Source organism: Anabrus simplex, chromosome 8 (assembly GCF_040414725.1).
Source record: "Anabrus simplex isolate iqAnaSimp1 chromosome 8, ASM4041472v1, whole genome shotgun sequence".
Lineage (NCBI taxonomy): Eukaryota > Metazoa > Arthropoda > Insecta > Orthoptera > Tettigoniidae > Anabrus > Anabrus simplex.
Genome location: NC_090272.1, coordinates 124,534,826 through 124,562,638, shown reverse-complemented (window position 1 = coordinate 124,562,638; position 27,813 = coordinate 124,534,826). Strand labels below are relative to the sequence as shown.

General features: G+C 38.2%; 1 protein-coding gene across 2 annotated transcripts in view; it reads right to left on the bottom strand.

Moving 5' to 3' along the window:
- LOC136879192 (protein NATD1) overlaps positions 1–25,510 on the bottom strand; it is a 42,222-nt gene extending 16,712 nt beyond the window's left edge. Inside the window, exons 1-3 of one of the 2 annotated variants that reach the window (XM_067152965.2) lie at positions 25,421–25,510; positions 25,020–25,171; positions 8,175–8,281 (exon numbers count right to left, since the gene is read on the bottom strand). In XM_067152965.2, coding sequence (XP_067009066.2) covers positions 8,175–8,281; positions 25,020–25,161 — 249 coding nt within the window. In that variant the 5' untranslated portion in view covers positions 25,162–25,171; positions 25,421–25,510. Of the gene's footprint in view, positions 1–8,174; positions 8,282–25,019; positions 25,172–25,350; positions 25,370–25,420 lie in introns of those variants that run through there. The other variant, XM_067152966.2, reaches the window with a different exon arrangement.
- Positions 25,511–27,813: the final 2,303 nt, after the last annotated feature.

Genomic DNA, 27,813 nt, shown 5'->3' with positions numbered 1-27,813 from the left:
ACGACCATATACATTGATTGCAGAGCCGAATACGCCAACGTCTGCTTATAAATGCAAACAAACATTGGGGAAAGCCGTAAAGCGTTTGGAGCAGGCTTTACCAGTGAGTCCGCAGAAGAAACGGGAAGTTTTTTTTTTTTTTTTTTTTGCTAGTTGCTTTACGTCGCACTGACACAGATAGGTCTTAATGGCGACAATGGGACAGGAAAGGGCTAGGAGTGGGAAGCAAGCAGCCATGGCCTTAATTAAGGTACAGCCCCAGCATTTGCCTGGTGTGAAAATGGGAAACCATGGAAAACTATTTTCAGGGCTGCCGACAGTGGGGTTCGAACCTACTATCTCCCGAATACTGGATACTGCATGATACTATCCTCATTTTTCCGTATTGAAATTCAGTTAAAGTAGAACAATAAAAGTTTGATTTCCACCTATTCAATACTTTACAAGCAATTATAAAATTAGGATCTCATCCTTATTTTATTGCTAAATTATTAAAAACATAGGACATGTTCCGTTCAATTATTGAACATCTTCAGCTACATACATTTTTAACAAGGTCAAAATCGGTAATACTATTCTAATAACCTGCAACTTATTGTTTACTGCTAACAGATTTAATCATAATAACTATTAAAATACTTTTGAATATAAAACATTATATATTACGTCATCATTGTTAAAACAATATTACTATTTGTAGTGTTTGATATTTTAAAATCTTGTTTAAAATTTGAATACAATGTCACAAGTTAGTCAGATATAAATACATTTACAACCTGTTGAAGTTGTTGAATATCTTAAAACTATCAGTTGGATACACATTAAAATCTTTTTGCTACTATTGGCGCGAGCATTACCACATCTTGTACTTTATGAACACAAAATCTTGGTGCTCTCTCAAAACAGCTGAGCTTGTGTGTGACTAATAATCTTTTCATCCATAAATTAACAAAATGAAGCACACTGTTGATTATTATTTATTGATTTGTCGTATTTTAAATCTTTAACGTCCAATTGTTCAAATTCACGACTTGCTTTTAAACTTTACTACACGAGGAGCACAAGTAGTCGTCAAACAGTTGAGTGCACAAATGTAAATACAGGCAGAAGTAGAAAAGAGATGTCAACAAACTTACTTTCGTAAAATTCATCATAACTGGACTGTCACCATTTGACAGAGTTCATGATAAAGTTTTGAAGAATTGCTCAACACCGGTAAAGTTTAAAAGCAAGTCGTGAATTTGAACAATTGGACGTTAAAGATTTAAAATACGACAAATCAATAAATAATAATCAACAGTGTGCTTCATTTTGTTAATTTATGGATGAAAAGATTATTAGTCACACCCAAACTCAACTGTTTTGAGAGAGCACCAAGATTTTGTGTTCATAAAGTACAAGATGTGGTAATGCTCGCGCCAATAGTAGCAAAAAGATTTTAATGTGTATCCAACTGATAGTTTTAAGATATTCAACAACTTCAACAGATTGTAAATGTATTTATATCTGACTAACTTGTGACATTGTATTCAAATTTTGAACAAGATTTTAAAATATCAAACACTACAAATAGTAATATTGTTTTAACAATGACGACGTAATATATAATGTTTTATATTCAAAAGTATTTTAATAGTTATTATGATTAAATCTGTTAGCAGTAAACAATAAGTTGCAGGTTATTAGAATAGTATTACCGATTTTGACCTTGTTAAAAATGTATGTAGCTGAAGATGTTCAATAATTGAACGGAACATGTCCTATGTTTTTAATAATTTAGCAATAAAATAAGGATGAGATCCTAATTTTATAATTGCTTGTAAAGTATTGAATAGGTGGAAATCAAACTTTTATTGTTCTACTTTACTGGATACTGGCCGCACTTAAGCAACTGCAGCTATCGAGCTCGGTAAAGAAGTTATTTCTGGGCTGAGTGCAAAATTTGGTTTAAGTTCAACTACCTCCGGCAAGCGCAGGAAGTCTTCACTTCCAAATCAAGAAGTTCTTGAATTTTTCAATCGGGATGATATCAGTTGGCCATCTCCTTGAGCAAGAGATTTTATCTCCGTAAAGGGCAGTTCTGGATAAAAATTTAAAAAACAGAAACGATTCATGTTTGTCACAATACCCATATCACGCCATCAGTCGGTCTTCTTTTTGTGGACTTTGACCAAAGTAGGTACATTTCGGTGCACTACCAGGAACACATGATATTCATTATGTGGAGCCATTCCCAAAATTCATAGTTCAGGCAAGAAAATATTATTATTCTGAAACTACTACCATACACACTCTCTATATCCAGACTACAAGATCAAAGCAGATGACAAAAATCCACCCCGTGATACGGCTTTTAAAGCGGGTGACTTTGTACTTGGAAACAGCGGAAAGAAACATTCAAAATATTACGTTTGTACCATAACTGAAAGTGATGGTGATGTTTATTTTGTAACCAATTTTTGCAAATGCAACGATGAAATTAAACTGTTTTGTGAACCCCCGACGAAAGAATGCTTTTTATATGTGAGTGAAATTCGAAAGAAAACTACCGGTGCTTTGTTTCAATTGTGGGAAATGGTATTTTGATAAGTCTATACCAGAAGTAGTATGAACAAAAACTGTTTTATTTCCATTTTTTTTTCTGATCAAGCTTTCATTCAAACTGTAGGCTACTTAAGCGTTAAATATTTTAGTTCAGTTTACATTCACTGTTATTACTGTTAAATAAATGTGTGACAATTCATAAAAACACTTTACTTTATTACATAAGCCACATGTCAGTACCAGTATCTGTAATTATATACCTTATTATTATTGGGAGAAATGAAGCTTGTAGTTTTACGTGACCGTTAATCTCACTATCACATAAGCCATGGGATCTCAATTTTTACGTGAAATCCAATCCATCGGACGTGACTTTCACCTCGAAAATCACACATGCATTAATCGAGACTCCAACCCAGTCCGTATTGATGGTTCCAAGCAGCTTGACCACTGCGCCATTTTTACTTACTGTGATATTAAATATACATATACATTTGATGCGGAGTTTAAGATTTATTAGCTCCTCACGCCATGTCGCCACAGCACTGATTCGCGCGTGTAATCTTGCGATGCTGTCAAGTAAACACATGGCGACCGCCTTTAACTATATTACGCAGACATTACGCAACTTACACATTGGTATTTTTCGCAAAATGTACCTTTGTACTTCTTGTAGACAATATTTTAACATTAGGCTACCAATAAAAGTTACCACAATTCGCAGAATTAAAAAAAAAAAAAAAAAAAAAAAAAAAAAAAAACGTAAAGGTATGTGAAGTTAAAAGTCCGTCCCATGTAAACACCGATCACTACATTTAAAATTTTATAAAATAGCATACATCACATATACAACAATGAAATTTGTTGAAGTTGTTAAGTATCATCTAGACGTTATTATGCATAAATGTCAATTTATTTAGATGGTAAGTTTCATATATATGTTAAAAAGAAATGTACAAATGTAAACAACCGGCGCCTGGAATTGGCCAGTGATAAACTATAATACTGTGGTGAAGTCACGGGACTTATCGCTGCTGTGTTACATCACCTCAGCCGGACATGAAGCAATATATCTCTCGGCAATTGAGTCACCTGGCCATACTATCGTGTTCCCCATAGCTCCCCGGACAATCGCTGCAAGCTAAATTTCTCACAAGAGGATACATTAGTCACACACCTTCTTCCCTTTCTGCTAATGAATATTTTTAACACTATTCCAAAGCACCTGTAAGTGAATTGACAATTAGGAACTTAACTTACACTAAGTACTAAGACTAATCTGCTGTTATCTTTTTGTATTTTTCCCTCAAAATATTTTAAGCAAATCATATGCATGGCAAATTTAGTGATTATTTCAAGTTTAAAACAACTGTTGAAACATTATGTCTCTGACTTGCTTTTACCTTTATTGAAATTCTGAAAAATGTTTGCCTGTGTAGGCTCAGTAAAACTGCAACAGACAACATATGTTTCAAGAATGAAGAGAGCATATTAGAAGCGGTTCAGCTTACTCCTTACTTCATAAACAACCTGCTGGCCTCCTATTTACTATCTTTTGTAATTTACAACAATCTTTGCCCCAGAATGAGAGTGTAAGCAAATGGCTCCTACTCTGCACACCACATACACTGCAGGTCATCAGACAATGCAGAAGAAAAGACTGATAAATTTCAATAGTCTGGTTCTCTGACATGTTTATAATGTCTTACAAACTTACCCTTTCATTTCTTATTGATCTTTTTCCAATTAGTTTCATCAGACTGAAGAACCTAACAGTTGACTGAGTCAGAACTGAAAAGAAATGGCTTCCACCATAATAAACTTCTCTCAATTGACAGTGTAGCTGATGTCGCATTTCATTTGTGCCGCACAGTATAGTTCTGAGATCATAGTGTGTGGGTCACTTTCTTGCAAGCTGCAATCCACCTTAAACAAAATCCCGATTGTGGCACTTTTCCTGTTGTCACTCCCTTCAACTCAAGTACAACGGCAATCGGATAGTGAAATGGCGTATGGCTTTTAGTGCCAGGAGTGTCCGAGGATATGTGCGGCTCGCCAGATGCAGGTCTTTTGACTTGACGACCATACGCAGCCTGCGCGTCGTGATGAGGATGAAATGATGATGAAGACGACACATACACCCAGCCCCCGTGCCAGCGAAATTAACCAATGATGGTTAAAATTCCTGACCCTCCCGGGAATCGAACCCGGGACCCCTGGGACCAAAGACCAGCACACTAACCATTCAGCCATGTAGCCGGACGGCGATGGGATAAGGATGGTGGAGGCAGGTTTCCGGGTGAAACTGGAGGCCTCTAGTTCGGACCTGCATGTTGGCAGCAGATGTGTGATGGTTGTCTTTCTGAGACCCCGTGACTACTCAGCAATTCGCTCCTGCATCTGTGTTTGGGCAGGCCTATTAAGGATCATTGCTGTCCAACCTGAATGGGGAAGGCCCCAGAAAATGTGGGCTAAACATCGGTAGTCACACACTCAGCAGGTTGGGAGGCCGCACCCAGCGGGTCACCCCTTATGTGATCGAAAAACGAAGATTACCAAAACTTTGATTATAGGAACCTGGATGTTCAAACTCTCTTGATTTGAAAGACAATAACAGACCTGAGAGAAGAACAGTGCTCGTCACCCATGAGCTTGGACGAATGAACATAGATATGAAACCAGACTGTCCAGCGAAGGTAAACTTACAGAGTTCAGCTCAGGCTACACAATCTTCTGAAAGGGAAAAGATGAGGGAGAACACCATATTCATGGTGTCGGATTCGCTGTGCAGACCACATTGGTGAATGATTATCAGCTAACTCCAACCGCTGTCAGTGAAAGAATTATGACTCTCCGAATCCCACTCTCTAGAGCCAAATCTCTCTGCATATGCTCCCACCTTGGATGCTGATGTAGAAGCTAGCACTATCATCACCAAAGTATCACCAAGAGACAAACTGTAATGCCAATGGTCTACTGCTCCTTGGTTTATGTGTAGACCATGAACTCTTCATTACTAATACTCAGTTCCACTTGCCTAATCGCTACAAGACTACTTGGATGCATCCTTGCTCAAAGCACTGGCACATCCTTGACTATATCATCACCAGACAATGTGATAAAAAAATATGTCCTTGTTACAAGGACCGCAAGAAAAGTCGATGAATGCTGGACAGATCATAAGCTCCTTTTTTGCCAGTTGAGAATCTCAATCTGTCTCAAACCAAAAAGATCCATCCACAACCTGCCCAGAAAGAAATGTGATACTTCTAAATTTCAAACTAAATCCATTGCTACAGAGGAAATGAAATGGCGTATGGCTTTTAGTGCCGGGAGTGTCCGAGGACAAGTTCGACTCGCCAGGTGCAGGTCTTTTGATTTGACACCCGTAGGTGACCTGTGCGTCGTGATGAGGATGAAATGATGATGAAGACGACACATCCACCAAGCCCCCGTGCCAGCGAAATTAACCAATTGTGGTTAAAATTCCCGACCCTGCCGGGAATCGAACCCGGGACCCCTGTGGCCAAAGGCCAGCATGCTAACCATTTAGCCATGGAGCGGGACATTGCTACAGATTACAGAAATGCAATCTCAAACAAACTGGCTAGTCATCCAGTCAGCAGTGATAGTACAAATCAGGAAGATCATCACCGAGTCAGCTGAGGAAACAATTGGTTTTGTGAGGAAAAAAAGACAGGACCAGTTTGATGAAAATAATGAAGAAATTAAATGTCTGATCAATGCCAAATGGGAAGCCCATCTATCCTATCTTCATGCCAAACGGGAAGCCCATCTATCCTATCTCCAAGACCCGTCTTTCAATGTAAAATCACATCTTGGAACTTAAAGGAAAATGTCAGGCACAAATTAGGGAAATCAAGAATAACTGGTGGCAACAAAAAGCTGAAGAACTGCAAAGATTATCTGATGCCCGTGACATGCAAAACTTCTATGCTGACATAAAGGAGATAGTCCAATTCGATCTTCACTGGGGTCATTGAAGACTGCTGACAACTCCATCATTTTAACTGATAATGGAGAAATTTTAGAGCGTTGGAACGAACATTTCTATGCGCTTCAAAATCATGTCTCCAATGTCTCTGAGGACTTTCTTCGTAATGTCCCACAGCAGCCCCAACAACCATGGACGGCAGTTCCACCTACATACAGAGACTTCACCAAAGCACTCAATCAACTAAAACCAAGAAAGGCTCCTGGTCCTGATAACATCCCTCTGAAACTGATACAAAATGGAGGTATACCCTTGAAGATTAGACTTTTCACACTCATCCTCTTGATTTGGGAAACTCGAGAAGTACCTGACGACTTGAAGTATGCTACCATCATCACTATCTTCAAGAAAGGCAATCGTAGTGTATGTGGCAACTACCGTGGTATATTGCTTTTGTCTACTGCAGGTAAAATTCTCGCAAGAATTCTATTAAACTGGCTCTGAGTTATCTCAGAGAGGATTTTGCCTGAGTCCCAATGTGGTTTCCTAACCTCCAGAGGCTCAACAGATATGATCTTCTGTGCTGGACAACTCCAGGAAAAATGCAGAGAACAACAGCAGCCTCTGTATTTAGTTTTATATGATCAGGAAAAAGCCTTTGATTCAGTACCAAGATATATGTGGAAAGTACCGAGACATTTTGGATGTCCTGAACTTTACGTGGAACTGGTTCAGGTTCTTCATGGTAACTCAGTTATCAGATTCGTTCCCAATCACTCATGGATTGAAACAAGGCTGTGTGCTTGCTCATACTCTCTTTGCACCATACATGTCAGCCATGCTGCATGAATCATCTGCAAACAACTTAAGCATGGAGATTACATTTCGTTTCGATGGAGGCCTTTTCAATTTGGCAAGACTTCGCCCACAAAGAATAGATAAAAGTGAGGAGCCTGGCACAAGTAAGTGAAAGCAATGCCAGGACTCAGCTAAGGGCCCCGTAGTCGCCAACCTATGCTCCAAAGTTCAGAGCCCCTGGGGTTTAAGTGGGAGGACTATGTGACCAACATGGCAGCTCTTGACAAAGTGCTGCTAAATAGCACTGAGACAACAATCATCGCTCAACAACTGAGATGGTTAGGGCATGTTCACCACATGGGTGATACCAGGCTTCCCCGCCAAGTTCTTTATGGTAAACTTTGCTCCGGCAGTAGACTTCATGGAGCCCTTCTTAAGCGTTTTAAGGACCAGCTCAAACACATCATGAAGACAAATGGTATAGATATACAGACATGGGAAGAATCTGCTGTGAACCATTCACTGTGGTGGAACACTACATCCACTGCTGTCAACTTCTTTGAAAGAGAACGCCGCAGACATCAAGAGGCCAAGCGACAACCAAGAAAACTCTGTCAATTACGACCCCGCCCTCCTCCATCCATTCAGTGTGATTTGTGTGGGCGTATGTTCTATGCCAAGATTGGTCTGTTTTTGTCATTGTAAACACATTCGCAAACTGAGTTGAACTGGTCAATATATGCACGAAGAAGTTATATATACTCGGATTGAGTTACAGCCAACGATTACGACGTAGCTGATGTGTTTCACAAATTTAAGCAGAAATATTTCTGAACATTCCAGCAAAAATAATAAAAATGAAAAAGGTTCTGCTCACCTGTGCAAGAATTTTGCCAATGCCTTTTCCCTGAAATGCTGGTGGAACATTAGTTTCTTGAAGCTCTATTACTCCATTTAATGTCTCATACTCAACAGTAGCTTTATCTGTAAACAAAAATAGAAATGAATAGTAATTACAAGGAAGTTAGAACTAGGTAGCAATAATTCATCAGATCTCCAACTCTGTATTAAGGACTAATTATCAATGTAAGACTGAAAAATAACCACACTCTTTTTTTTTAAAGTGTTTTAACTGGGTTTTTTTTTTGTTTGAACCAGGTTTAATTTCAAATATTTAGTTTAAATTAATTTGAACCAATTCTGGCTTCTTATTAATAATATAGGCTAATCCTTTGCTCAAAGAGAAGTAACAGTCTTGCTCAAAATTAAATTCTCTGCCAAATTAAATGCTGAATCACGAATTATGGTATTATATTTTGAGAACTCCAGTCATCAGTGTAATGATTTCATACAGAAATGTTGCTTCATTTTAATAAACTAAGCACAAAATAATTAGTGACTCTCACACAATATGAAAACTAAAACTTTAAGTAGAGTTCAAAAAAGCACTTAAGTTCATGAATGATTTAAACATCAAAAGAGTAAACAACTATATCTATAAACATTATTTCACCTGTTTTCTTTCTTTTTTTGGGGATTACATTTTCACATTCCTGTTCAATACTTAATGCTAGAGACTTTCTTTGTGTCCACAAAATAAACATCACCCATTTTTGGTGGTAACTGTAAGGTATATAAGTTCATTGCAAACATTTGCCCAAACCTAGATGCAAATTTTTACTGAGCTAGTTGGCTGTGCAGTTAGGAGCGCGCAGGTGTGAGCTTGCATCCGGGAGATAGTGGGTTCAAATCCCGCTGTCGGCAGTCCTGAAGATGGTTTTCCGTGGTTTTCCATTTTCACACCAGGCAAATGCTGGGGGCTGTATTTTAATTATGGCCATGGCCACTTCCTTCCCATTCCTAGGCCTTTCCTATCCCATCGTCGCCATAAGACCTATCTGTGATGGTGTGACGTAACGCAAAATCGAAAATTTTAAAAAAATGCAAACTTTGATTTTTCAGAATAAAGAAACAAGTTTTCTTTTCATCTTCATAAATAGATTCCAATAAAGACCCAATAATTTCCTTTTTGTCTGGCAGGGTGTAACCTAGTCCAAGTTGTTGCATATGTTGCACAAATTGGGGATGTTCAACACTATGAAAAGCACTATTTGTTGCAAATATAAAACAAATTATTTGCATACCCAGACTACTTCTGCATTGGTGTTCAATTAACCATATAATATTAATTCAATGATTTTGCAGCCTTATTCTTTTTAACCTGAAAATATTCTGATTTATGCATCTGCGCTGCAATACCAGTAGTGGGAGTGGCAAAAGCATAAGTAAATGTACAAGGGTAATATAGTTTTCATTTACAGTAACTTCATTACCATGGACGTTTCATTTTAAGGACTCCCCAGGAAGGCTTATGTCGAATCTCAGTCGATTCTGGGTCAAGATTTTTATCTCAAGAATACCCCGCCTGGTGGTGGCCATGATCATTAATGCGTGAAGTCTATGCGGTCTGACACCGTGGTTAGCCGGTGCGAGTCCCGTTGGTCGAAAAAATGTTTACCCTTAAAACGTTAGCTGGCAGAATAAGGGAGGTGGTGAAATACAGTGCGTGCCAAAAGCCTGGGTTAAATTCCAAATCTCTCCGCTGTGCTCATATTGAGTGAGGGCATATGACTGTTGGTAGTGATTTGTCTCTTGGGTGTAAAGTTTTGAACAGACCCCTGGATATTATTTGGTAGGAGTAGGCTACGTGCCGACACAGGTTTCACCCTCACTACCTCATCCCACATCCAGATGCGCAGGTCGCCTATGGGAGTCAAATAAAAGACCTGCACCAGGCGAACCGAGCATGTCCTCAGACACTCCCGACATGAAAAGCCATACGATTAAAAAAAAAAATTAACACACTCCCAAACCCAATTCAAATTTGCCTAATTCCCATCACTGTCCTGTAAGTGAGTCCATCAGCAAAAGTCACCCAACTCCCTAGAAATCCCCCAGGTGGGTATCTAAGGTGGGCATAATAGAGGTATTCTGTTTCTAAATCTAGATGCTTAATGTATTCAATTTTGTACTTTATAAATTATACAAGAGACGTTATTATTGAATATAGAGGGTGTCCTCAAAAAAGGTTCCAATATTAAAGAGGAGGCAGCACGAAACAAATGAAGGCAAAAAGGTCCTATAAATATTGGCCGCACACCCAATATCTTCGGTGTTATGGTCCATCACCACTACCATCAATGATCACCATGTCTTTAATCTACTCTTCACAATATGTGATCGATGTGACCGCCATCCATTACAATGTAGCCGTCCACCCTACATCGCATGGAATCATGCATTCGTTGGAACACCGCTGGCTTTTGCCAGACTGCATCACAAACACTGAACATACATTCTCATAGTGTATTCATATCATTCATGGAGACTGCATACACCATGGTCTTTTCATGTCTCCAAAGCCAAAAATCTAAAGGGTTAAGGTCAGGCAAATGGACAGGCTAAGATATAGGCCCTCCCCGACCAATCCAACGCTCACGGAGGATCTGTGTTAGGTGTTGCCTAACCCTATGACAAAAATGGGCTGGTGCCCCATCATAAGTTTACCACATTTGCAATCGTTCATGTAGTGATACATTCTCCAGGATCGCAGGTAATTGGTCCTGAAGGAAGGTACAATATGTAGGAGAGGAGCATTCAATCTGTTGTGTAGAACAACAAACTGTGCGCGTGAAAGCCTACCCACACACTGATACTAAATTTGTGCTGGAAATGTTTCTCTTCCACTGCATACGGATATGCATCACCCCATATGTGGGTATTATGAAAATTTACATACTGAACCTCATGAAATCCATCTGATCTGTAAACAAAACCTTCACTGTAAAACGCAGATCATGGGCACATTTGGAGAAACGACTAGCAGAAGTGCGATCTTGCAGGCCAATCTTGTGCTTGGACGCATTGTACAGGGTACGGATAGAGCAACTGTTCATGAAAGACTATCCAGACAACACTTTTAGAAATACCTTCAGCTGCAGCTATTCGTCAGACACTTGTACCAGGGTTGTCCTCCACACGTTTTAATACCTGTTGCTCCATATCAGGCGTGCAAATTGTTCCATGCCTCCACAAACGTTTGTTTGTGGTGCAAAGGATCCTATTTCCGAAAGGCGCTGGAACAGGGTACTAAACAACTTTACAGATGGTGCATGGTGAGTATGGATATTTGACAGCATACAGATTATGTGTCCGTAGGTTGCTTCCATTTGCTTGCCCGTAACAGAAGATCATATCGGCCATTACCCATGTAGAATAATAACAGGCCTCCATTTACGTGCTGGAAGGCTACAGAAGAAATACAGGGAATCAAATTACAGTACTACAGTGTCACACAAAAGAAGTGCCATTTGAGCACTATTGTACACATGACAAAACTAATCTACTTGACTGCGAGAGCAATAGGGTCTGTAATATGCAATGGAATGCTGTACATTGACTATGAAGTGTGTTTCGTTTTTGCTCGATATGGTACAAATGCACAGACACAATGTAGGCTACTGCATCAATTGTCTACGTGCAATGGTTTCACATTTGTTTCGTGACAAAGTGCTCGGAGTGCAAGATATGCCTGTCCAACATAATAAGACCATAACACATCATGCTAGTAGGTTTATGACTAATATTTAGGTAGGAACATATTTCTGTCTTTTGTTGCATGCGATCCTCCGTAAATTATTGGAACATCGTGATCACTGATAGTAGAGGTAGCGGACAGTAACTCTGAAGATACTGGGTTTGCGACCTATGTTTATAGGCCTTTTTTTCCCATTTGTTGTGTGCTGCCTCCTCTGTAAGTATTGGAACCTTTTTCAAGGATACCCTATTTTTGTACAGATTGAGTTAATACATTACTGGAAATTACATAGGCTTTTTCCCTTGTTGTGAGTATTTTGATTCCTTGAACCATTTCTGTATATTCTTAAGTAAAAGTTGTAAATTCATTCAATAATAATATCTTACCTGCATCATCTTCGCTGTTTCAGCTTCGAAGTGTGCACATTTTGCTAAATGACTGGTAAAATTTTACTAACGGGAGGGCAGTGTAAATGAGAGATTAGGAATCAAACATGGCATGACTCGCACAACATTGTAACACAATAGACAATGCTGCCAACTTAGGTGCGGCTAGTGACAAGATCATTCAATCAATCAATCAATTTTAATACTGCTCTGCATTTAGGGCAGTCGCCCAGGTGGCAGATTCCCTACCTGTTGTTTTCCTAGCCTTTTCCTAAACGATTTCAAAGAAATTGGAAATTTATTGAACATCTCCCTTGATAAGTTATTCCAATCCCTAACTCCCCTTCCTATAAATGAATATTTGCCCCAGTTTGTCCTCTTGAATTCCAACTTTATCTTCATATTGTGATCTTTCCTACTTTTATAAACGCCACTCAAATTTATTCGTCTACTAATGTCACTCCACGGCATCTCTCTGCTGACAGCTCGGAACATACCACTTATTACATGTTATAAATCTCATTTTTGGTCCGTATTGAAAATTTACAGTTCAACAACACCTTTATTGTTGTTGAAACATACCACTTAAATACAAGGTATGTTACAAGTGTTATTATTTTTTATATCCACCTATTCAATACAAAGAGATCTTTTTAGAAATTAGATATTATTATAAAATGTTAAGGGACATGTTTCGCCCATATTAATGGCATCATCAGCCTTAAACTCAAACCTGTATGGTGAAAAATCAGGATCCTGATTGCTCTTACAAGTCATAAAAAGATGATATCATTGTAGGTGTCTGTCCAAACATACAAATTGTTAGAATGTCCTTAGCTAAAATTGCAGTATCAAGCTGCATGTCAAAAGTTCACACGATTATACTTTCTGGTTTCGTAATCTATAATCTTCAATTCCGTATTGACGAATTGCACAATTAAAAATAGGAGAGGATTTCCACCAAATAAATAAGTACTGATTGGTGGAAATCCTCTCCTATTTTTAATTATACTTTCTGGAGCGTTGAAAAACTTGTTGGGGTAGAGTAAGAAACAGCTCAGTCTTTATAATGAAACAGAAATGTGCCTCCTTGAATACTCCTGTTAGAGGATCAGAAAAAGCAAAGCTGATAAACTGTCACAGATGCCAATTTCGTATGTTGTGAAAAGACAACAGCCTTCTTAAGTGGCTGTTCAGCTGCCTATAGTCTATTTAACTGGCTGAAGGAGTGAAAGTCGAATGCGTTATGATAAGACAACTGTCTTCCTTAATTGTGGGAGTAAGGAAAAAGCATTCGGTTGTCTATAGATGTATTTATCTTGTTTGAAGGAGCGAAAGTCGAAGGTTTTTTGACGCTGATAGAGTCCTTTCGTCTGTAAAGATGTAAATTACTTATGGAAAGGTTAGTTGAAGAAAAACAACTTTATGTGTAGGTTCATTTATTTCTTTGAATTACGTGTAACATACCACTTAGTCGAGCAGCTCTCCTTCTTTCTCTCAGTTCTACCCAGCCCAAACTTTGCAACATTTTTGTAACACTACTCTTTTGTCGGAAATCATCCAAAACAAATCGAGCTGTTTTTCTTTGGATTTTTTCCAGTTCTTGAATCAGGTAATCCTGGTGAGGGTCCCATACACTGGAACCATACTCTAGTTGGGGTCTTACCAGAAACTTATATGCACTCTCCTTTACATTCTTACTACAACCCTTAAACACCCTCATAACCATGTGCAGAGATCTGTACCCTTTATTTACAATCCCATTTATGTGATTACCCCAATGAAGATATTTCCTTATATTAACACCTAGATACTTACAATGATCCCCAAAAGGAACTTTCACCCCATCAACGCAGTAATTAAAACTCAGAGGACTTTTCCTATTTGTGAAACTCACAACCTGACTTTTAACCCTGTTTATCAACATACCATTGCCTGCTGTCCATCTCACAACATTTTCGAGGTCACATTGCAGTTGCTCACAATCTTGTAACTTATTTATTACTCTGTAGAGAATAACATCACCCACAAAAGGCCTTACCTCTGATTCCACTCCTTTGCTCATATCATCTATATATATATAAAGTAACCTGTCCTGACTGACTGACTGATTCATCATCGCCGAGCCAAAACTACTGGACATAAATGAATGAAATTTTGAGGATATATTCATATTAAGATGTAGGTGCTCGCTAAGAGAGGATTTTTGGATATTCCGTCGCTAAGGGGGTAAAAAGGGGGTGTGAAATTATAAAATGAGTGTATCTATATCTCAAAACTTTAAAAGTTTACAGATGTGAAAATTGGTATTTAGAATCTTCTTTAAAAATAAGGAAACCCGTATTTTTTTATTTTCAGAAAATCCCAATAGGTTGGGTGAAAGAGGGTGAAAAAGGGGTTGAATGCCTTTTAATCAGGATACCGGTACTTATATCTCAGAAACCGCAGACATTACAGACCTGAAAATTGGAACTTTTGTTCGCTTTTAAAAATTAAGAAGCACGTATTTTTTTGTTTTTGGAAAATCCAATTAATGGGAGGGTGAAAAGGGGGGTAAAATTTTGAAATGAGTGCATCTATATCTCAAAACTTTTAAACTTTACAGATGTAAAAATTGGTATTAAGAATGTTCATTAAAAATAAAGAAGCACGTCTTTCTTTGTTTTCGGAAATTCCCAATAGGAGGGGTGAAAAGAGGTGAAAAATGGGTTGAATGCCTTTAAAGAGAATACTTATATCTCAGAAATTGAAGATATTACAGACCTGAAAATTGGTGTTTGGGATCTCCTTTAAAAATAAAGAAACATGTATTTTTTGTATTTGGAAAATACAATTCATGGTGGGGCTGAAAAGGGGGTGAAATTTTAAAATGAGTGTATCTATATCTTCAAACTTTTAAAGCTTATAGATGTAAAAATTGGTATTTAGAATCTCCTTTAAAAATAAAGAAACACGTATTTTTTTGTTTTCGGAAAATCCCAATAGGAATGGTGGAAAAGGGTGAAAAACGGGTTGAATGCCTTTAATGTAGCTACTTATATTTCAGAACCTGAAGATATTACAGACCTGAAAACTGGTGTTTGGGATCTCCTTTAAAAATAAAGAAACACGTATTTTTTTAGTTTCGAAAAATCCAATTAATGGGGGGGGGGGGGGGGTGAAAAGGGGGCGAATTTTTAAAATGAGTGTATCTATATCTCGAAACTTTTAAAGTTTATAGATGTAAAAATTGGTATTTAGAATCTCCTTTAAAAATAAAGAAACATGTATTTTTTTGTTTTCGGAAAATCCCAATAGGAAGGGTGGAAAAGGGTGAAAAAAAGGTTGAATGCCTTTAATGAGGCTACTTATATTTCAGAACCTGGAGATATTACAGACCTGAAAATTGGTATTTGGGATCTACTTTAAAACTAAAGAAACACGTATTTTTCCGTTTTGGGAAAATCCAAATAATGGGGGGTGAAAAGGGGGGTGAATTTTTAAAATAAGTGTGTCTACATCTTAAAACTTTAAAAGTTTACAGATGTAAAAATTGGTATTTAGAATCTCCCTTAAAATGAAGGAAAACGTATTTTTTTGTTTTCTGTAGATCCCAATATGATGGGTTTAAAAGGGTGAATAATAGGTTGAATGCCTTTAATGAGGATACATATATCTCAGAAACTGAAGATATTACAGAACTGAAAATTTGTATATGGGATCTCCTTTAAAAATAAAGAAACACGTACTTTTTGTTTTTGGAAAATCCAATTAATGGCGGTTGAACGGGAGTGACAAATTGGGGTGAATTTTTTGAAAGACTACATCTACAGAATATCTGAGAAACGTAGAATGTTACATACGTAAAAAGTGATATTTGGAATCTCCTGTAAATGTAAAGAAACATAGGCGATTTGTTTTTGAAAACTCCACTTAAGGGGGACTAAAAAGGGGTGAAATTTCAAAATGAGAATTTCTACAGTATATCTCCAAAAAACTTAACAAGCTACAGAAGTGAAAAATGGTATTTTTATCTCTATTAAAAATAGACGTGAATTTTTAGTTTTCGGAAATACCACTTGGGTGGAAGGGGGGGTAAAAGTGACTGAAAATGGTGTAGAATTCTTTTAATTAGGCTACTGATATCTCAAGAATGAAGATGTTACAGACGTGAAATTTGATATTTGGAATCTGCTTTAAAAGTAAAGAAACACGTAATTCTCAGAAAATCCAATGAAGGGGGCGGGGGTGAAGGAATTAAAAAATTAATTGACTTAATTGTATGAGAATACATACATCTAATAAAAATTAAAGTTGTTACAGACGTGAAAATTAGTATTTGGATCTCCTTTACAAACAAGGAAAAACGCGTTTTGGGGGGGAACCATTTTGGGGGGCGGGAGTGAAAAGGAGTTGAATTCCTTTCATGAGGTCACATAAATCAAAAACTGAAGAAGTTATAGTCGTGATAATTGGTATTTAGAAGATACTTTACTATTAAAGAAACAAGTATTTTTTGCCGGAAAATTCACTTGGGGGGGTAGGAGTGTGAAAGGGGATACTTATATCTCAAAACTGAAGGTAATAGATGTGAACATTGGTGTTTGGAATCTCCTTTAAACATAAAGAAACACGCCTTCTTTTAAACTTTTGTGGGGGGCGGGTAAATAAACTTAACGGCGATGGGGTGTAAAAGGAGGTGAGAACAATTGATTTTACTGTTCATAATGTACTTATAAGGAGCCTCCGTTCCTCAGGCGGCAGCGCGCCGGCCTATCACAGCTGGGTTCCGTGGTTCAAATCCCGGTCATTCCATGTGGCATTCGTGCTGGACAAAACGGATGCGGGACAGGTTTTTCTCCGGATACTTCGGTTTTCCCTGTCATCATTCATTCCAGCAACACTGTCCAATATTTCATTTCATTTGTCATTCATCGATCATTGCCCCAGAGGAGTACTTCGGCAGCCGGCATAATTCCTATTGTCGCCGCTAGATGGGGCTTTATTCATTCCATTCCTGACCCTGTCGAATGACTGGAAACAATGACAGCAGGTGTAATTTACCGCGAAGTAGCGGTCTTGCATCTTGCTGTGTGGTTCAGAACGTCTAATAATAATAATAATAATAATAATAATAATAATAATAATAATAATAATAATAATAATAATAATGTTCTGAACCGTCGTCAAATGTGCGGACCGCGCTGGAAACGGGTCCTGGACGGGTAATGACTAAGAATTCAGTTCGGCCGCGGGTTCAGTATCGCCAAGGCACCCAAGACGACACCACGCCGGATCTCCTGAAGGATTTGATCCATATTAAAAATGCTTATAGGAAAAGATGACAAAGATTTAGGGACCCAACCTAGCCCGGGAAGTACGAAATCGATTGCTGGAAGGAAAGATTGAAAACTGGCAGGAAACCTGCCGTAATCTATTAGAAAACGAGTCAGATCGCGAATTTTGGCGGATTCTCTCAGAAAACGAGTCACATCGCGAATTTCGGCGGATTATATATAAAACAATAAGCATTCAATTATAAATTTCAGTATAATACCGTAGCGAAGCACGGGTATCTTGCTAGTTTATATATATAAGAAAACATAAACGCCAGATAATACTGCCTTGAGGAATTCCCCTCTTAATTATTACAGGGTCAGATAAAGCTTCGCCTACTCTAATTCTCTGAGATCTATTTTCTAGAAATATAGCAACCCATTCAGTCACTCTTTTGTCTAGGTATCAAATGCTTTAGACTGGTCAATCGCGATACAGTCCATTTGACCTCCTGAATCCAAGATATCTGCTATATCTTGCTGGAATCCAACAAGTTGAGCTTCAGTGGAATAACCTTTCCTAAAACCGAACTGCCTTCTATCGAACCAGTTATTAATTTCACAAACATGTCTAATATAATCAGAAAGAATGCCTTCCCAAAGCTTACATACAATGCATGTCAAACTTACTGGCCTGTAATTTTCAGCTTTGTGTCTATCTTCCTTTCCTTTATACACAGGGGCTACTATAGCAACTCTCCATTCATCTGGTATAGCTCCTCCGACCAAACAATAATCATATAAGTACTTCAGATATGGTACTATATCCCAACCCATTGTCTTTAGTATATCCCCAGAAATCTTATCAATCAGCCGCTTTTCTAGTTTTCAACTTTTGTACCTTATTGTAAATGTTATTGTTATCATATGTAAATTTTAATACTTCTTTGGCCTTAGTCTCCTTTTCTATCTGGACATTATCCTTGTAACCAACAATCTTTATATACTGCTGACTGAATACTTCTGCCTTTTGAAGATCCTCACATACACACACCCCTTGTTCATTAATTATTCCTAGAATGACCTTCTTGGAACCTGTTTCTGCCTTAAAATACCTATATGTACCCTTCCATTTTTTACTAAAATTTGTATGACTGCCAATTATGCATGCCATCATGTTATCCTTAGCTGCCTTCTTTGCTAGATTCAATTTTCTAATAAGTTCCTTCAACTTCTCCTTACTTCCACATTGGTCTGGATTGGTTTGACCACTGGTCTGGGGGCAATCACAGGGGGTCTTGGAGAACAAGCCCCCAGGTTAGAGCCACAAAGTGGCCAAAGAGCTCTAGTATCCTCTGTGACAAAATTGGCTAGTTTATATCTGATAGGTTTTTCAGTATGTAAAAACTGGAACCTAGCAGTTAAAAAGTAACAGTCGAAACTGAAAGAAATGGTTTCCTCTACAACAAAGTATTGGCTAGTGACACGACCACTGGTCTAGGTTGATTAGACCATTGGCTAGTGACTAGACCATTGATCTGGGGGCAAGAGAGTCATGGATACAACACTTGCATCCAGCACACACTACGACATTTTCAAAAACTTTGTGGTTTTAATATTTTTCATGGATGATGCGTTCTCTATCGGAGACAATAGCAAACTGCTCCCTGGCCAATAGGAACACAGAATACAGTTGCATTTTCCAAACTGACAAAGCCTCCATTTAATTTTTCTATATTAGAATACTTTTAGGGGCAGGTAGGTGGGGCCCTAGCAAGCATAAAGGGACATACTCAGACTTGCCAATTTTCAGAAGTAAAAAATCAGGAGAAATTTGGCAGCGAATCGTGACGTATTTTGACACATCACTGATGGCAGAACATGTACTAATTCATTATAATTCAATACATTAACAACTCTATTGCACCTACATATATCTATTATTCATTATTTATATGTGAATACTAAATACTGGATATACCTGAACTTTAGAAACATGTGGCTTCTCATCCTTCAACATGCTGAACACATCACGACTAATTGTTGTTCAACACACCCATAGCTGACTTAGCCCTCTTCAGAAACTCAGAAGTACATTTTTGCTCAAAGCACTTGCCTTGCTGAACTGATTTTAAGGTTGAAAGTTTCTCCAAAGTTTGTTCAGACAGCAAGGATCTGAACTGTATTTTTGTCATTGTGACTCTGCTAAAAATCCTTTCACATTCTGCATAGTTATGTGGAATTGGTAAAATAGCAAGCATCACCTTAGAGAGTCTGTCATATTTAAGTACACCATCAGCTGATTTCATCTGACCTACCAATGTCCACTGAACATCAATTCTTCCTTTTGCCAGGTCAGTTTCTTCAAGCTGAAAGGTAAAGAACTGGGAGTGCAGAATATCAGTTTCTTTAACTAAATGTTCTGTTTCACTAGTCAGAATGTTCGGAAACTTGCTAATGAAACAATCTAAGGCTAGAAAATGATGCCTTACTTACAGCAGAAATATCTGCAACTTCTGCATTAATTAAAACTTCATCTTTGAATGGAAATTTGTGTACCATATAATCACACGATGAAGAAAAATACTTCCTAACAGACTTAAATAATATGCACTTTTCCTCAGGCTTCAAAGTGTTCACCAAAACAAACGTAGAGTTCCCTATCATCAGATCACAATCATCCTTTTGATTTGCTGGAGTGTGATAATCTAAATCAAGGAGAGAGGAGGAGCTTTTAATAACGTGTGGTTTCACAAACCTTGCCATCACATTCTTCAATAGTTCATCCAAAACTGACTTCAATAAGTTGATGTGTGGCATACTTGACTGCAGAGCTACATTTGGATTCTCAAAGATATCCATAAAACTTAAGAGAAAATGGCAAAAATATTTATGTAAATTTTATGAAAGGAACATGAACAGTCGTTCTTCACGTGACAAAGCATGGCTCTTAGTGTCATCAGCAGTTTCAGCTTTTTAGGAGTGGAACTGGTGACTAGGTTTTCCTTTTAACTGAGGAGTGTGGTGAAATGTTATGACAATGCTTCACCTTTTCAGACAAACAAGACACAACTGCACTTGGACTGTGCTTAGCAATGTTCTAAGTCTTCAAAATTCCCATCTGAAAATCCTTACTCACAATTTTGCTCCAAAGGGTCCTACTGCAGCAAATTCCTATCTAAACACCCTCTTAGTGATAACCATAGAGTAGGCACATGCTTCGGAAATTTCCTGATCTCTGTGTTGTGTAAAGTCTGGAATTCTCTGTTTCTTTCCTCTTTGCACTCTTTTCCAGATAATAAAATATAGGCTATCAATTATACTTTCATCTACATTTACACGCACGCACGCCACACCCTTCTCTGCAGCAAGATTAATTTGGTGAAACGAGCAGCCTACGATGATTACGTTACTATTTTCCTGCTTCAAACAGCCTTCCACACCATTCTTTAATCATACCATTACTGGAGCATTATCAGCACTGAGAGCTAGGCAGTTTTCTAATGGAATACGGAATCCCTGAAAAGTTGAGAGCAAATGATTGGCAATGTTAGCTCCAGTAGCATCCCCTTCTAAATTAGGCACAGAGAGTAAACAACCCTCAATTTCATCGAGTCCAGGCCTAAAAAATGTTACGACAATAGGATATATTTTCAAATCGCTTTTAGTGCTACCATCAGTAGAAACAGAAAATGCATTCACCTGCATATGTGATGCAATTTCACCCTTTCTTCCATGCACATTTCTGTAATGATAGTCACTGTTCACCCATATCATTTAGTGATTTCTGAATTAGGAGACATTTTGTGAAACAAAGGCCCCACGTGGTAGGCACAATTTATAGGCAGGTTATGTTCTATGATAAATGACATAAATAAAGCCTCGGCATTCGTCACAGGACTTACATCTTGGTTTTTACATGAAAAGTTCAGTTTCTGGTTTCTTTCTAGACACTGGAAACTCTCCTTACGTTTTTTCGTTTTCACATGTTTGAGTATATCACACTTCCTACCATACGCAACTGAAAAATCACACCTACATATAGTACAGAATGTGAATGTTGGTCCCTTCCTGGATTCACTGAAACATGGAAACTCTTCCCTATAAGCGCTTTTAAACACTCCACCATATTTATTTTTTTCGCATTTTGGCCAAAACAAATATTAAGACATACAACCAAAAAGGACTACTATGTGACGTAACACGAGCACTTATGCAGGTCCTGCCCCGGGTAGACGTCTATAGTGTGCTGTTTCTGAGGTTACATTACTCGCTTGCGACTTCCACTTCCTATTGCCGCATTAAGCTATTTGAGTATTTGACTGTATTATAGACCAAAGAGGAGCACATGGCTGCCACCGTGCCCCGTACTGCCATCCGCTCGTGATTATTAGAACTACTATTTGCCATACTCAGCCAAATGTCGACAGAATGAGGAAATGGAAAATTCTAAGTTCCCATGAAGGGAATTAGATATTTTTCCACCAATAGAGCATGTCAATAAGCAGGGGAGTTAAAAATAATACGAAAATTACTGAAACTCCTCTAAAATTCGGGGGATTGGGAAGTACGATGAAAAATCGGGGAATCTGCCGCTTAAATCGGGAGAGTTGGCACGTCTACAAACTTGGTTCAAACCATGGTTTAATCCAACTCGGTTTAAACCAGCCAACCCTGCAATAGTGTCATTCTGAGAGATGCAATTCCAGATCCAACTGTTGCTGGGCATCAATGACAGCATGAAGAACATCAAATGACTACAGATGAGACGACTGCTTCAAATTTAAATCATCTTAACACTGTTCTGAAATAATCAAGGATTTTCTTTTGAATCTCTCATCAAATACTTTGTGACTATTGAAAATCATTTCTTTTTTTTTTGTGTGTGTGTGTGTGTGTGTGTGTGTGTGTGTGTGTGTGTGTGTGTGTGTGTGTTTTAACGTTGCACTAAAACATTGAAGGCTTTTGGCAATGCAAGGATGGGAAACACCTTGGATTGGGAAGGTAGCGGTCATGGCCTTAATTAAAGCACAGTCGCAGCATTTGCCTGGTGTGAAAATGGAATACCACAGAACACCATCTTCAAGGCTGCCAATGGTGGGATTTGAACCCACCATCTCCCAAAAGCAGGCTCACAGATATGCTACCATAACGGCATGGCCAACTTGCTTGGTAAATCCGGTTCTGACAGCTCATTTGTAGTCTAAAACTATACTAGTTTCCAGTCATTTCATCAATTATTGGATACTACTTTCAACACGATCAGCAAATATTTTGCCAGGATTAATGGGTGGATGGGGGGGGGAAGAAGGAAAAGCTTGAATTTGATTAATGTCACATTACCTTAGACATGCTGTGATCTTTATTTGCCTGGAGTAAAAAGGGGAAGCCATTGAAAACCATTTTCACAGCTGCTAATGGTGGGGTTTGAATCCTACCCCCACCCCACCGTGAATGCAAACTTACAGCTACGTGATGCATACCATGCAGGCAACTCATTCAGTTTCATGGTTTTCAAAAATTTCTATTATCTTGTTTGCCGAGTGGGTTTATTACTAATTTTATCCCACTGCAGAACTTTTCTCATATCCTATACAAATTCCATTATTTTGTGAAGCTATTTATACCTTGGTACTGTACCATACCTGACCTCACTGTTCTCCTCAGAAAATTTCATCAGCTGGGTGGCAGGAATGAGTAGCCAGGTGGGGAATAGTACATAAAAAATAAATATGATAAAATTTCAACTTATTTCCCTCAGGCCATTAACAATAATATTAGAGAGGTAAACATTAAACGCAAAAATGAACTATTTTAATGTTATCACGAAGAAGCCATAATAGAGTATTTTGAACTTTTAGTGTTCTACTGTTCGTTCATAATCACTTGACTGCTGTGGAGAGCCAGATGTGTTTGTTAAGTCCCGCAGAATCGAGCGTTCGCAAGCGATTCCACACTAATCCAGACACCGCTCGTGCACGACACTACATGATAAGCTAAACATTTAAACTCTGATGTAACTCGCGCAATTATGCTGACAATAATGAATATTTTTCGTTTAAATAAACAGTTTTACAGTATTTACATTTTAATTTGAAACACACAATGACTCAAATATGTATTAATATTACGTAAACCGAGCGAGTTGGCCATGCGGTTAGGAGTGCACAGCTGTGAGCTTGAATTCGGGAGACAGTGGGTTCGAACCCCACTGTCGGCAGCCCTTAAGATGGTTTTCCATTTTCTCACAAGGTAAATGTTGGGGCTGTACTTTCATTAAGGCCATGGCCGCTTCCTTCCCATTCCTTGCACTTTCGTATCTTTCGTATCCCGTCGTCGCCATAACACCTATATGTGTCGGTGCAACGTAAAGTAACTTGAAATATTATGTAGGCCTAACTAGGTTATGATAGCCGGACGGTCAGTGAAAACGGCTGGCCCATTAGAAAGTTTTTTTTGCTAGTTGCTTTACGTCGCACCGACACAGATACGTCTTATGGCGACGATGGGACAGGAAAGGCCTAGGAATGGGAAGGAAGCGGCCGTGGCCTTAATTAAGGTACAGCCCCAGCATTTGCCTGGTGTGAAAATGGGAAACCACGGAAAACCATCTTCAGGGCTGCCGACAGTGGGATTCGAACCCACTATCTCCCGGATGCGAGTACACAGCTGCGAGCTCCTAACCGCACAGCCAACTCACCCGGTAGGCCCATTAGAAAGATCCTAGGGAGAACAATGGGCCTAAATTCATTAACTTTATTCATAATTCTCTCTTTCTCAACCACAAATCCATATCCTTCTTAACCTAGGCCTATTTCTTTAGTAAGTCCATGAAATTGCAAGAAAAGTTACCATTTTCATTGAAATTTTCTAGATATTACTTCTTTTGTTCCAGAACACTCAAGAATCATCATGATATCGCCTGACTTATTTCAAGTGCTCTACATTTCCCTCTTTCTTCTGTTTCTAAAATTATCACACCACTAGAAGAGAAATGAAATTAAGTAAGTTCTCAAGCTCCTGTGGGATTTCTAGAATGTTGCAAATAATTCCCTCTCATTTTGGATTGAGGACAATGAAGCTGGGAATACTCTACATGCTGTACCTTGTGTTGCAGTAAGGTAGTGACAAAATACAAAGGAAGAAGGAAGTGGTAGCAAAACTGATGAATGTAACAAGCCTGTGTACCAATTCCAACATTCTGACTTCTTGCTATCTAACAGTGATGCTGAGGGAATTTTGTTCTACGTAGATGCAGAGTGGCTATTCTCAGGTGATTAACATGCCAACAAAATTAAGGCAAGGAGTCTGGAGTGCCAAGGTCTTTTGCACGACCTTCAAGAATCAGCTAATGCGCATTTTTCAAAGACAAAAAAAAGGGGGGGGGCGGATTATTTGTGTATTTTAGAAAAACCTATCGATTTTCAAAGGTTAAAAAGAATATAATAGATTAATAAAAATTACGACTCTTTCTCTTTACTTACCACTGCCCATTTTTATGAAAAACTGTTTAGAGGACTCATCTCGGCGGACTTCCCATTTTAAATTCGGGGATAGAAGTATGCCCCTCTTACTCTCACCATCACTAACAACTTTCTGTAAAATGCGGGCGGATCTTCGAAGCATGAAAACAGTTCTATACAACAGAAAGCTTTTGTCATTAAAGTCTCAATGAAAAGGTTGCATTAAGACCAAAGTTCAGATTGGAATATTTCAATTTAATAGCTCAGTCATCAAACACACCCACTACGCCAATGTCAAATAAATATAGTAGATCATATATACACACTAATTAAGTATTTAAAATATAAGTACATTCTTTATATATCATATTTATACACTGATTAAGTATTGAAAACATAAATATATATTGTTTACAACTCACGCTTTCTTACAAACGGTTTACAAATGTCACCTGAAATGACAAGTTTTCGCGTGTCATTTGTTACCTTCTAGCAAACTTCCCAACGAAAATATCCATCTAGCCAGTGTGTTAGGGTTTTTATCGTGCAACGTTTCGACCATGATCTTCATTTCTAGAAGACATGTTGAGGCCAAGCTACAATTTGAAGTACGGTATTTTAATCATAATCATTAACTAAAATGATTCCCATAACACTACATAGTTATTTTGAATCTCTTCCTATCAACCAGGAATTGTGTAATTATATTTCTGTCTTTCTTTCTATACTTCTGCACCTTCGAGACTATTCAGATGTGAACTACAAATGTTTCTTGGGTGCAGAGGTGATCAAATTACAAATTTGATTGGTTTCTAGATGAGTTTGCCTGATTTATAAAAATAGGAAGAGGTTAAAACAAGTAACTGAAATTTTTATATCATTCCCTACTACCATTGAAATTTCCCTTCGACCCCTGTATTCCACGATAGCCCCCTCCATGCAGTCATTATAAAATTATTCATTTGATACTAAATATCAACATAATACATTCTTATGTTTATATTGTACAAGTATTTTACAATAATCGATCCACCACATTAAGAAAATGGAGTGAAATTTCCCTTTGGGAAAATCAAATGAGCATAAATATAGTAGGTATGTCTTGCAATTAATTTATATTCATCAAGCGAATCAGTTTCGATAGATATCTGAATGGAAATTGCGTCGACAAGTGTAGGATACAGTGCATCGAAAGGGGAAAACTAACTCAGGGCGTATGAAACTACCACTAATAAAGTAAATATTCCTCTACAACAGCCCTGACCAACGCGGCGCCCGCTGTGCCCTTCTATTGCACCCTCCGCAACTGATTTCCAAATTAAATTTGAATTAGTATTTGAAACCAATGTATTTTGCACTTGAATAAATATTCTTACTCTTCTCTTATAAATAGGCTACCGTACCGCCCTCAAGCTCAGGAAATTGGTTATATTTTTGCATTCAGATATAAAAAGCTTTGAGAAAGCCATAAATGTGATCTAGTCCTAACTAACTCGTGCCCGCTATTATTGGATAGATGGAACAAAGGTTCAGAAAGAGAACTGTACCACTCTTGTTAATATTATTGTCTGGATGTGGTCCAATATAATATTCACGTCCACCTAGACCTTTTATTACTTTAAATGTTTACACTGACACTATTAACAACTCATCATTAAACAAGATTAACACGCTTGTTGCTATGTACATATGTTACCAACTTCAACAAAACAAAAAACCTTACATAGTAAAGAAAAGTAGTTCAAGACTCCGTGTCCTTACACTACTCCCCCTCCAGTAACTGTGTTACGAACAAATTATAGTTCATGATAGTGAGGAGTGTGTCTGTAAGAAACACAAAAATAAATACACATAACACAATATAAAAAAAAATTCTTGATGATACTAGTCACTAATTCTTAAAATGAACAACTTGCTCTAAGAAACGAGCAGGAAATTTTATTGTTCTGCCTGACTTTGACACTCTGGTGGTTGATGCTGACTTATCAACAGTGTGTTGAGGTTGGGTGTCCTTTGAAAGATGTATAGGGTTGCTCTCAGATGAACCATCTTGTTCCTGCAACAGGTAAGCTGGTTTCAGTCTGTCCACTGATAGATTAGCAAGTTTTCCCTTGATCTTAATGGTGAAATATTTGTCGTGCCGTGTTATGACAGGGAAAGGGCCCTCATAAGTGGGTTCTAAGGGTTTTCTGACCCTGTCACATCTTAGAAATACATGAGTACAGGTCTGTAGATCTTTTGGAACAAACACTGATCTTGACGTGGTGCATGTATGTGTACTGGGTTTTAGCTTTAGCATTTGCTCTTGTAAATCAGATGCAAACGTATCAGGATCAATTTTGGCTGTTGGTTCCTCAAAAAATTCACCTGGAAGTTTGATAGTTTTCCCATATACCATCTGTGCAATTGAGTGGCTTGACGTTTCTCGAAGCGCAGTCCGCAATCCTAGTAAGACAGTAGGTAAGATTTCTGTCCATTTGGTGGTATTATGGGCCTTGATAGCTGACTTCAGAATCCTATGCAGTCTCTCAACTTTGCCATTACACTGGGGATGATATGGTGTAGTATGCTGAAGTTTTATCCCACAAATTATAGCCAAGTTTTGAAACAATTGAGATCTGAACTGTACTCCTCGATCAGTGATTACACGTAACGGAACGCCGAATCTTGCAATCCAGTGATGGTAGAAAGCTTTTGACACTTTTTCCGCTGTTGCATCTTCAAGGGGGATAACTTCCATCCAGGAAGTGAAGCGGTCAATACAGGTTAAACAGTAGGTCATGCCATTGGAGGGTGGCAGTGGTCCGATGAGGTC